General features: G+C 48.8%; 1 protein-coding gene across 1 annotated transcript; it reads right to left on the bottom strand.

Moving 5' to 3' along the window:
* Positions 1-2,515: 2,515 nt before the first annotated feature.
* On the bottom strand, positions 2,516-10,742 carry LOC133343425 (G-protein coupled receptor 26-like). The gene is made up of 3 exons (XM_061553014.1): positions 9,530-10,742; positions 7,915-8,028; positions 2,516-5,525 (listed from the first exon to the last, which is right to left on the bottom strand). The coding sequence occupies exons 1-3, from the start codon at positions 10,192-10,194 to the stop codon at positions 5,288-5,290; spliced, it is 1,017 nt and encodes a 338-aa protein (XP_061408998.1). The 5' UTR covers positions 10,195-10,742; the 3' UTR covers positions 2,516-5,287.
* Between the last annotated feature and the right edge of the window lie 2,342 nt (positions 10,743-13,084).

Raw genomic sequence — 13,084 nt, 5'->3', positions numbered from 1 at the left:
AACTCGCTTGGTGTATGCTGGACTAGTAATGAATTGGCATGTTCTGTTTACGTGACAACCCTTAATAATTTACTTTTGTCGGGTGGTGGTGGGTTTAACGACACATATTTACGGGATCTAACCCCAAAATAAACCTGTATTATGGATGCTATTGTTCGGGAAAGGCTATGCGTAAAACTGGGATTTGCCGTTTTTTACGTTGGTGTAACATCACCCTTCGACCTTTTTGCTTTGGCTCCTGGGACCAACTGCAGAAGTGACGCTGGTCTCCCAAACAGCTGCGTTACGAGTCTCAACTCTGGTGCCATCGTCGTGAAACCGGGCAGAGAAAGGGGGGTTTGGGGGGGGTCACGACACAACGACCGGGTTCACCCCCCCACCCAGCACCACTTAACACGTGAGCCCGTTCGCGACCCAAGAACCAACAGGGTTAGTTGGAAGGTATCGCCCTGGGGTAATGCGCACCATTGACAGTGTCCAGTGGGCAGCAATCTTTACGTATATTCCAATATATACGCAATACTTTCAGTTTGTATATGCACACTTTTCAACATTATACTCCACATGTTTTTTTTATACAAGGTAATTCTTTTTGTTCAAAAACCATATTCTTTCAATGCCATTTGTGTTTTTTTTATCACAAAGCAGCTGTCATGATGACCTTGCTATCGTACATGGTTGTGATCTAGAGGTACAATTTTTTTTTTAAAGAGAATCACTGTAAGCATTCGTCACTCTGGGTTCTACCCATAATCCTGTTATTGGGCCAATGGCTCGAGGATTTAAGAGCAGCACTGCGAGCTTGTCTGCAGACGATCGTGTGCACTTGCAGCATACGGGAACGATTAGGCACGCGTCAAGAGGGGGGCCCTCTGGTTGTGAATGGCTGTGCGGGTGAAACACACGGGCCTTCCGGCGCTGCGGCCATTCCAAACATATAACAGCACCACGACCAAGAAGCGAAACCCTTTTGAATGCCTTCATTTGGCTACTGCGGGATGTTGCCGTGGTGTCACGGCTGGCGCACTGGGCTCGCAATTGCCGGAGAAATATCCTGGCGAGCTCGTTGAAACGATGGGCACGTTACCCCCCTCCCTCCTCCTTTCTCCCCCTCTCATCCTTCCCCCCCCCCACTATCCTGACCAGCCCACCTCCCCGCCAGTAAGTCAATCTGGTCGCGAGTGGGAGCTGGTAGAATAAAGTGTGGGTACTGGAGTGGGAGCTGTTGGGGTGAAGTGTGGGTATTGGAGTGGGAGCTGGTAGGGTAAAGTGTGGGTACTGGCACCTACCCAATGTCTGCCTATACTATAGGTGAGCTCTAGACGGCCCCTTTATTTATATGCTGCCTACGAGTGTTTCTTAGGCAGAGAAGCACTTTTGATCTGACGTGTTCTGGCATGCAGTGAATTTTACATGTCGAGTTTAACACTGTGTGACGTCGCTGAGAGCTGGCTTTAAAATGTCCTCCCTGTGAACCGTGTAGGATTTGTTTTTTTTTCCCCCCTTCTTTTTGGCGACCGCTCTTCTAAGCCCCCTGCTGTGCATTGCGTGTCAAGTCCAAGTATTCGCGAGAGGTTGTGTCCATGCCATCGCGAAGGATTCCTACTCCGTCGGCCGTCCGTCCGTCTGCGACGGGTGGAAATATGTCGAGCAATGGCATATCAATGTCTAGACAAGTCTTGTCTGCGTCCAATGAATAAACAACGGTATGCCATTAGCGCGTCGGACTTCGTACGCCGACCGTCGAAGGACGTGACCTGGGCGAGACGCTTCGTCGTCGGAAGGGCCTCCTTTTAGACGACGGAGGAGAGCGAGAGAATGAGCGACAGAACGAGCGAGAGAGAGAGCGAGTGAGAGAGTGAGCAAGAGAGCGAGAGAGCCAGGGTTACATAAAGCCCCGTTTAAAAAAAAAGAAAAAAAATTACGAAATGATGAACGAAGCAAAGTGCCGAATACACCGAGCATCTTCTTGTTTCCACTGATCGTAAAAAAAAGAGAGAGAGCGAGAGAGCGAGCGAGCGAGAGCGAGCGAGCGAGAGAGCGAGCGAGCGAGAGAGGGGGTTACATAAAGCCCAGTTAAAAAAAAAAAGTTTACGAAATGATGAACGAAGCAAAGTACCGAATACACCGAGCATCTTGTTTCCACTGATCGTAAAAAAAAGAGAGCCAGGGGAGGAATTGCCCCCGAGAGGACGACCACCGCGGTTCGCGTGCGAGGCTGAGATGGATCGTGTGGCATCGGAGGAACCGCCGTGCAGGTTGAGGACAGGGTGGGGATTGGCCTTCATCCAAACGGTGGATAGAGGCATGGCCGCGTGATGATGGGCATCGTGGACACATTTCAGCAGGGATTGGTTATTTAGACGACGAACTCAAAACAAAACGGTTCAGTCTCGAACAGATGTATGCTGCAAGGCGTTCGTTCAGAAAGCCAACGCGCTGGTGGCCTTGAAATGTGAATTTGTATTGGCACGTGGAAGAGAAGACTCGAAACTTTTTACGCAGCGCGTTTTATTCCGTGTCCATTTAGCCACACACAAACATCTCCATATATATATAAATACTGTACAGTAGTGAATGAGAATCCGAGCTTCGTACAGTTATACTTTTCGTAAAACATTTAATAATAGTAAGTCATTATTACTTTCAACGGTAGCGGTTAAAGAAAATAGTAGTTTATATAAAACTCCACGTAGAAACGACACCCATTTCGTATATATATATATATCTGCGCACGACGAAGATTGCACATTTTCCATGTAAAACGAGTAGTTCTGAAAGTTCAACACCGGTAACGACGACGATTAAACGACCAGTGTGGGAGTACCACGACATTTTCGTGCTCTGTGTGCACCTAGCCTGGCACAAGCGCAGTGGTTGACGTCATTCACTTAGTGTGGAATTACGGGGCTTGCGTTTTTTTCAAAAATAAGATCGACAACATTGACTGGCAATGCACAGCCAACCACCTTTGTGCTGTACAAAGCGACACTCCGACGCGTGTGAGTACACGAACCATATCGAGTTAGTACACCCCAAGGACTGGCTGCGCGTGTCCGTAACCCCCACAACCTCTAGCCCCCCCCCCCCCCCGGGTCCCCTACCCGCGGTCCCTAGTCAGTTAACTCGCTCCCCACCGACCAATCGGTTGGGTCGTCTTCCACGTGATGCCTATTGCTTGTATGTGTAATGTCTACTTGTAGTCTACTTGTGTGTCCGGGGCGTTTGTCAATCCGCTGCTTGATGAGGGACAGTGCTTGGTGGGGGTGAGGGGTTGTGGCGGGGGAGGAGGTGGTTCTTTGACCAAACTTCCCGACGATGGGTCGGTGCCGGATGGTGAAGAGGGGGGTGGGGCAGAGAGAGACATGGGAGCATAGAAGTACAGCAAACTTACGTGTTTTGTTGCACTGCACTCCACTGCCCACAATGGAGCAGCACGTGACGCATGTTTTATGCGCGGTGGTCACCGCTTCGTGATGTTGTTTTTTTATTTTTTATTTAATTTTTTATTTCGGACCACCGTTTCGTCTTCGCATGCATTGCGGTTCTTGAAATACTGAGCTTTTATTTTTGTCGTTGTTATTAAATTCGAAAAAAATGACTCGTCTTGTTATTGTGTTTTCCGACCTCCTCCTCCATCCTTATCCATGCACTATCCGGCTCAGCTCTGCGTCGGCTTCCGAGATGTGGCAAAGATCGGATGCATTCTGGGTAATTTGGTTTTCGGTATTGGGCGACATTGGCTATCTGGAAAAAAAAATATCCTTGGTACAAATTGCAAATTGGCCCAAGTCGTATTTTTGGAATGTTATGAAGTGGGGGGGGGGGGGGGGGAGGAGGTGGCGGTAGTTAATGTCTATTTCTAGGGCAGGATTTGGAACCATTTTGGCTCCGTGAAATCCGGCTTTCGGGAGCATGAAAACAAAAGGCGATCTAGCCGTCTAAATAATAAAATGTATATCATCTAGCAGGCAACGTCTTTATAAACTGATAGGAGCAGCAAAGCGTCGTGTCAAGTTGTGGTGATTGCATGGTCCAGCACCTCCCTTCCCCAGAAAGTCACTCAGTCCCAGGCTTGATTGCAAGGCTTTTTTGTGTGCGCACAAAACACCTCCCATAATCTCAATCGCACGTTGCCTGCAATCTGAGCCACGCGGTCACACGAATCGCGTGCCCCCTCTTTTGGCCATTACATGATACATTTCCTCTTCTTGGACGTGTGGTTTTTACAACATGAAGTCACCTGAATAACAGGGCTTAAGTTCATCCAGATCCGCCTGGGGCTGAGCCACGGAAAGTATCCCATGGGAAATTAAGCCCTTGTGTGTAACGTCCTCGGTAGACCTAATGCTGGGATCCAAACCAAGGCACATTCAACACACCAAGAGGTATACGCGTCACGCCTTAGCCCCTTGCACTACAGGGCGAGGGGCCAAAGCCCCGATAAATCATTCATTCATTCGGGTGGTGTGTGTGTGTGTGTAAATGATAATGCAAAGCCATCTTTGCCCACCAGTGCCACAGACCCATTTATGGACACTCGTTTACAGTGGGGTAGCGTGGTTGGTATGGGTTTTGGTGTGTAAAGGAATGAACGAGGGTGCATCCTGTCCCAATTTGACCTCTTCGTAACCCGACGTTCTCACGACCCTTCAGAGTCTTGAGCTCCGGTGCAATTGCGCTCGATAGCGATGCCACTGCCCATTCGGCATAATGCACGGAGGTGCGTGGCGTGCACTGATGTCCGTTTGTGATCCATCCATCGCCTGTAGTTCGCAGGTGCTATTCTACATCGCGGCGTCTCAAAACTTCGGTCGTCACGACCCTCCACGGTACCTCTTCACCTTGCCCTGCCTCTTCCGTCCAACTACAGAGACGACGTCTTTACACGCTGCACGCGTCTGATTTGGGCAAACAAGCGGATTCAAAACCAATATCGACCGTTATGCGTCTGTACGTGTGTCGCACGTGGTATCGAAATTACCGATAAAACACATCCTCATTTATTTGACGCGGCACGCTTCTCGTCACGTGCGCATCAATCATTTAACGTGGGGGCAGCTCGTAAACCACGTGCGTGCCGAGACGGGTCCCACGTGGCACAGCGCACGCACCCACGCGGTGATGGGTCGCGGGGACCCGAATATTGAGAAACCCTTGCTCCTCTACAATGTGTCATCATGGCACTGCAATTATCTTTGATCCTGACCCCCGCTCCCCCCACTCCAACCTATACATTATTCCCTTAAATATACTCTCTTTATATATAATAAAAAAATGCGTTATCTCAAGTTGCTCTTTGACAGGCGCTGTCGTTCTCCGTGTCCTGGGAGCTGGGATGCGCGTGGCATTTATGCCGCTCTCGCCTCAGAACTTTGTCGAGTGGCTTCTCCCACACCTTCCTGTACTGGCGGCGCAGCAGAGAGTAGACGTAGGGGTCTAGCGCCGCCTTGCTGTACGCCAGGCATCTGCTGAAGAGCGCCCAGTGGTGCCCCACTGTGACAGAGGGCGCGATCTCCACCAGCCTGCGGCGTGACCACAAAAGCAGCGACGGTACACAAGTCACAACGCGAACGTGCAGCCCGCAATGTCTTGCTCGCGTCACTGCTGGCGGAACGGGCCCTCCATCTAGAGGGGTTTGGCTTGGGTCGCGTGAATATAAATGTGCCGTGAAACCTGCCTACCACCCAACGCAAGCCAATTAGTAAGGGTTGTCACGTAAACAAACACGTGGCAATTCGTTTTTCTAGTGCAGCACACCGCCTGTGTGTTGGAGAGTAAACCCACACCATTGACAATTCGAGTACGGCGTTTCGTCGGTAATTACAACCAACATCCGCAGGTGATAGCCAAAGTTGTGGAGCAATCTTCAATAGAGGGATAAATGTGGTGGCGTCATTAGCGAGCTAACAAGGTGCGAGGACCAGGTGAGGTGGGGGGGGTGTAATCGATGCATATAAATTAAAATGGAAGTCTATTACCGGTTGGGTTATTAATAGGGTAATCAACATAAATATGAATAGGGTAATCAACATCAATAACATGCATGCACAACGCGCATGCGCGATGCACATACATTGGCATGTTTTGTTTACGTGACAAACCTTGCTAATTGTCTGTGTCGGGTGGTGGCGGGTTTAACGACACATTTATATTTACGCGATCTAACCCCCCCCAAAAAAGCTCTGTATAATATTGGTTGCGACAGACTACGTGTTTAAAGTGAGCTTCTCGTGGTCGCCTGAAAGATATGTGGAGTGTCCGGGGGGGGGCAGATGGGCGAGCAGGTGGGGGGGGGGGGGTGCCCAGGATGGGTTCCGTTGGGCCCAAGAGTGTCCGTTCAGTTGCCTCGCGTAGACATGAGGCCGCATCCATCCACCGCTGGGTCAGTCCACCAGGGAGACGCGTTGCAGTGATCTAATCTACACACGTGGCCAAATGCCCTCATTTCTATACCGTTCGCATTGTTATTGCAATACGAAAGAACACGCTATCGGGGTGATTTTTATTTTATTTTTGTATAGAACGCAGCCGATGACATTCATGCGAGCCCGAGTGATAACATTGACACGTTTATCGGTAAACAAAAAAAATCGTAAAGTTTGCAGCGATTAAATCGATCGCAGCAATGAATGTTCTCGCGGTTGAATTATTCATGACGCAACGACCAAAAACGTGCGATTGGGGAAGGAAACGTTTCCCCCCCCAGCACACGTGTACATCAGGCGGGTGGCCTCGCCGTGGGATTGCCAGCAGTGATGGAACGAAAAGCGGGACGCGTCGTGGAAAACGAGGATGTCTCACGACAGGGAGTGGGAAGAACCGCATCTAAAACAGGCATTGTCCTGAGTGTTGTACGATTTACGCGAACGACAAACGACTCAACGTCCCTGGAAGACTTGGGATGTTCCAGAAAAGCTCCCGCAAAATGACCAGTAACAAAACAACGCAACGCATTAGTCGATAGCGCTGCTCCTAAATGTTGCCTCATCTCCACACTTACGTCACTGACGGCATCATCCCTCCTTTCTCGTATCACGCATTAGCTAAAACTATTTTTTTTATTTCACCAGGTAAGGTCCACTGAGCTATATAGCTTTTTTTCGTAAGCTACCTGTTCATAAATGATAGCTCCAACGAAGTGGCTTATCACGTGGACATTTTTAGCAGCCAAATACTCGTTACGCATGTTGATTCTAAATGTGGAGGGAACCACTTGAGGGCCCGGAGAAAAATCCGCAACTCCGGGGAGAACATGCAGACTCTTAAAGAAATGTAATGCACTGTTGAGTACAATATATAATTTACGTACAGTGTTTTGGTGATTTTTAAAAATAATGTTACGTATGTTATTGTACCCTGTATAATGTGTGTTAAAGTTTACTGCTGTACACTAGCGTTGAGTACGGTATTTTTAGTCCTTTAATGTAACGTAGATACGGTTTGGATGACGATTACCCTCTGTTTTCTCGTGGAAATATGACTTTTATTTACGTCCATCCACTATTCGTCCCGCCTTTCAGGAACGCATCCTCAACGTAAACCGGTTTTTCCCCACACACATGATATATGTCCAATGAAGGGCCATTGCCGAAAACATCTATTAGACATATTTCCCCCTGTTAGGGCCGTGCTCTTGACGAATGTGTTTTTTGTCATTTGTGCTCATGCACCCCTGCCAATTAAAATATTACCCACAAAACGCTTCACATGAAACAAAAAAAGGAGTGAGGGTGGATGGGGTACGATCCTGGGAAAACCAGAACGGGTGGAAACCAATCACCCGTCGGCGATCGATATGCGTGGAGAAACGTGTACATGTACGTATGCTGAACTTCTTACGCGCCGTACGAAGCCACCAGTGCTCAGGGGGGTGGGTGGGGGGTGCGAAACGCAGTGTAAACTCGCGCTAACCTGGTGATCACGTAGGGCGCAAAGCAAAGGACGAACGTGCCGATGAAGGTGCTGACTTTCCTCGCCGCGCGCTGTCGTCGCTTCTTCTGCTCCACCAGGCAGCGCTGCTTCACACTGCGCACGCATTCAACCGTTAGCGCCCCCGCGCACACTCGCACGCGCGCACGGGCAGTCTCCTTCCCTCCCCCTCCCCCCCCACTCGTTTCTTGAACGCACTCTTAATCGCCCACCTGTTCGCTGTATTGAGAAATGTGAGGCTTGATAGACGAGTAGTGATTAACTGTTGGAACGCTGCCGTGGTTGTTGATGGCTGTGAACGTAATTAACGTGCAATTTGGAGTTCGCCAGTTTGATTCGTACTCCAGTCGCGGCGGTTATGATAATGTGTGTGTGTTTTTTGTTTGTTATCTACCACGCCTGTCCACCCAGCGGTATGAACGAGTTGGTCAATCGGTAGGTCGCGTAATGGAAATGGGGTAAATCGTGGGTTCTCCCACCTCCTTCCAAGACGTCTCTGGAAAGCGTGAAAGAGAAGGCCAAAGCTAAATATCCTCCACAGGGGAGCCCTAAAGAAGGATTATCGAGAGCTGGTTCCTAGAGCAGGCAAATGCAGGGCTCCACCTTTTTTTTTACCTGTTAACTAATTGATGTGCACCGTGACACTTGTTGTGAGATAACGCGTGATTGTGTTGTTTGTTTGTTCTGCCCGTGTATCTGCTTTCCTATCAAACTAAATCTAGCCGATGTAAGTTGACTTGCTGGTGACGTCGGTACGTGCACTTTGAAACGAAACCATGCGTTGAGTGAAACGTTGAATCCGACACAATGAGATCGACAAGGGAATTTGTTCGACCGCCAATCAAAGGGCATGTGTTTGGTCTCATACATACCGTCCAAGACTGAATATGTAATACTAAGTTAAATGACCGACGTAAATGTGTAACTTGATGTCAATGTTACTTATGGAATATCTATAAAGTGGTTAGTTGTGGCACATTATATGTATGCTAACTAGAAACATCCGAAAAGAAACCAAAAAATGCGTCGAACTTTTCCCTCCGAAAATTATGACCCGGAGGTTGATGGGTTTCGTTCAAAGTCTGCATTGCTTGAAGCCATGTGCTAACCCTCAAGTATACGTTCCCCGTAATCGGTGAAGAGGGTAATTTGTCTCCCGTGAAGCGTAAAGCTCAAGCCAATAAAAGTTGGTTAAGCCGGCTTTCGATGACATTTGTACTGCATCTTTAAAATCCCACATTATGCAATAATTGAGAGCATTTAAATAGTTGCACTGAAGGCCTATTTGCAGCATGCGGTTATTTTGCTTCTTACTGGAATGGAACCACGAAATGGGAGAATTGAATCGTCGTGACCGGTGTCGCGTCGGGTTGCACTCAATATTCAACAATGCGGCCCGCAAACAATGTCAACACGTTGTATAACACAGAAAACATTGACCCCAATACCAAACATCGCCTGGACGCGCGCGCACTTGGCGTTCGCTTGGGGTCGCGCGCGAGGTGGTGACTTGAGGTGACGTCCTCGCTGTATGATTACGCACGGTGGCTGGCTGGGTGGGTGGGAAGGAGGGGGGTGTGAATGGACGAGACGTTACCTGGGATGGATGTCCACCAGCAGCACGAGGGTCTGCATCGTGATGACGTCGATCCTCTTGCAGTGAAAGCGAGCCACTTTGAGCACCTTCATGTAGGTGACGCAGAGCACGAGCAGCGACAGCAGGAAGGTGGTGCCGTGGTACACCACCGTCATGGTCGAGAACGGCAGCCACTCGCTGTCTTTGGCCCACATGGTGCACGAGGCATAGTTCCGATGGTAGTCGAACCACTTGAAATACGTGGCCACCAAGGGAAAGCACAGCGAGTGGATCCACGTGTAGCTCATGATGACGGCCGCGTCCTTGTAGCTCATCTTGGTGGTGTAGCTCAGGGGGAAGACCACCGCGACCCAGCGGTCCAGGCTGAGCGCCGCCATGCTCAGCATGGTGTTCGTGGTCAGAAAGGTCTCTGTGAATCCCAGCACCTGGCACAGGCAGTCGTCGAACGGTTGTTCCTGAGTGATGACCCCGGCCAGTGTAAGCGGCATGTTGAAGAGCGTCATTATTAAGTTGCACGCGGTCAGGTTAATGGTGAATATGCTGGGCACTTGCCTGCGAATATCCGAGCTGTACACGTAGCACACCAACACAACCAGGTTCGACAGGAAAGACACGATCAGTACCACGACGATGAACAGCGACAGCAGGGTGTCCCCAACGTCCATGTCTCCTTATTTCTTTGGTCACAATTTCGAGGCGTAAATTCTCCGTTTTTTATATTTGCTTCATTGGCCACCACGGCACCGTTGTGATCATCGTGAGAGCCTCGGTATGATTCGCGAGAAAAGATGAGCCGACGAGATGGTTAACGGCGTCGCTGAGCGCGTCTCGTCTCGAAATCGTAACACAATTCAGATGCACAGCGCCCTCCCAAAGAGGCAGGCATTCCGCGTGGTGGTCTCCAGCCAAACCGCCTGCAGTTGTCATCTCTGCTCGACGAATCGGTCCGCTGAGAGCCCCCTCTGCAGCGAGACGGCGTGCTTTTGCTTAAAAGCCAGGGCTTGTTGGCAGAGCGTCGCAGTTGACCGGCGTGGTTGTGGATGACGGTAGTGGCTGGTGGAGGTGATGGTTTATTGCAGAAGGCGAGGAGGTGGCCGTGTGGGAGGACGCGGTTGCTGTCACAGCGCAAGGGTCCAGTGGAGACTGCACACCCGCACACGGCCAACCCCTTAAATGCTGTTGCCTCTTTCTAGTCGCCGAGTCGCTGCTCCGGTTTTTTTTCTTCTTCCTCCCTCTGCTGCACTGCACAGTGACGTACGTGTTATCTGCTCGCTTTATAACCGCGGGCACACAGGCGTGCGTTGGGGAGAGCCTTTCTTTTCAAAAGCAACTGGGGTTGTTTACCACGATCTCATTATTGTTTTCCCACCAGCTCTGTACGTTAATGAATAATTTAAGATGCCAGCGGGTGTCAGATTTTGCTGGCGAGTCTCTGCACATTCGCATCTGGTCAATATTATTTTGCACCCCTATGGGTTAATATGTTAAAAGAAACAAATATCTGAAAACTAGCGTTCATAAGATTTTCACAGTTAATATAGTTTTTATAGGCTGTCACGTGTTTAATCCTCGTGTAATCTTGCACAAGTACTGCAGAACATATACAGAGGAAAACAAGTGTTCCATAATATGCAGATGTACCCTTTAAAAGTGTTCACGTCAACAACAACAAAATCAACATCATCATCATCAACAAGATTGTATTATGTTCTAATTAAACCGGAGTATACAAGAAATGTATCGAGTACGTGCGGTGTCTTATCGCTTCACTTTATTTCCACAATGCTTATGTAATGGCACATTGAGATGCGTTGGACATAGATGAATTTCTCTCACACGGCGTGTGAAAATGCATCCAAAGCCCTAAGAAATTCAGAGTGTGGGGGGCGCGGGGGTGGGGGGGAAGACGCGCGTTAGTTGTACATTTTAGAGGAACATTGAAAGTCCATTCGTTGAAATACGAAACGTTTGCCTGGGAGTCGCTTAGGCAAAGACGCGGTGCCTTGATGCGGTGCTAATGAGCTGTCCAGGGTGCTGAAACGCTGCCTGCGTAGTTGCGGTTTTAATTCCTGCACCCGCACTAATGAGCAGTTTACTAGGTAGGTTGGGGATAAACGCTTGGAAGAGTTGCACATCACACACGCGTTGCTAATAAGGCAGTGTCTTTCCACTAAAGCAATGCAATGGCAATAATTGGCATGCTATGCACTGTAAACGATAATAAATATATAAAGCGTGTTCAATGCTTTAAACACCCATTAAATGGTAGTGAGGAATGTGACCTTCTTGACTTAATAGTGTCGATACGTCAGCCTAAAAAAAGACTCCCACATGATCTAATTTGCCTATAAACTACAGCGATGTCTTCTTTGACATAAAGAGGACAGCGTGAGCTTCATATTTCTCAGGCAAGGGCATCGTATCAGATGTTAGATGACGGCGGTGCCGTTTTGATATTGTGTCGGCTACGTGTGGAGCTATCTGCGCCTCGTGACAGCTTGCGGTAACGATGAGCTCTGATTTCTAGCCCCTTCGTATCTCAGCTTTGCACAAACTGAGTTTATGCCTGTGGCAAGCTAGGCACAACCAATAAAATGCGATGCAATTAAACCACCCTGGGTTTTATTGTCCACAATCAATATAATGAACGGTTATCCAGGGGCAATGCACAAGTTGTCGTGTATGGAAATCTGGAGGTAAACACTGCACGTTGTTGCTTGCCCGCAGCTATCACGATATGAACGGGACTCTGCTTATTGTCAGTGTGTTTTTAAATATACATACGAGGCGTTCTTTGTTACACAGCCCTTTTCCACTCTGCTGGATTAAGGCCTCCCCACTTCGCATCGGTTATGGGGATTGTTTGACCACACTTCGCCACATTGGTCAGTGCGGGTTGATGAAAGGGTTGGAGCCAGAAGTGGTTCAGACTTCCGTCCACATTGAATTCAGGTCTCCAGGTTCACAGTGGAGTGCTCTTTTGTGCTGCGCCACTGGTCCACCGAACGAGATAAATGTAAAACATTGTTCCTTTTGTTCATAGTATAATTGGCTATTCTAACACTTGTGTGTAGAGAAAATGTCATGCTTTTTAAAATGATTTGGTCGGCAAGGTTATGATCAGGTTAATGTGTTTTATTACCGCATACGTATTCTTATCATTCAGTTCGTGTGCCTTTTGAGAGGGGGCAACCAGGACTGGTTGAGATATCGCCCACTAATCACTGCACCAAACTACAACTATTTAACTATAAACTATGTTATATCGTACCAGGTAAGGCCCATGTAGCTGTATTGCTCTTTTTCAGAAGCATCCTGGGCCACAAATAATAGCTCAACGAAGTGGCTTATGTGGAAATTGATAGCAGCCAAATTCTGTTAAAGCATGTTTCTAATGTGGAGGGGAAAACCTGGAGGACCGGGACAAAAATCCACGCCATCACGGGCAGAGCGATTTGCAAACTCCCAATGTACAGGCGTCAGTCGGGATCGAACTCGCGACCTGTTTACCAGGCAATGTATTTAACACCTCACCACCACAGCTCCCTCCTATAC

This window comes from Lethenteron reissneri, chromosome 17 (genome assembly GCF_015708825.2).
Source record: "Lethenteron reissneri isolate LAM-NWPU_2019-01 chromosome 17, ASM1570882v1, whole genome shotgun sequence".
NCBI lineage: Eukaryota > Metazoa > Chordata > Hyperoartia > Petromyzontiformes > Petromyzontidae > Lethenteron > Lethenteron reissneri.
Note: the sequence above shows the minus strand (reverse complement) of the source record. Positions and strands in the feature narration are given on the sequence as shown.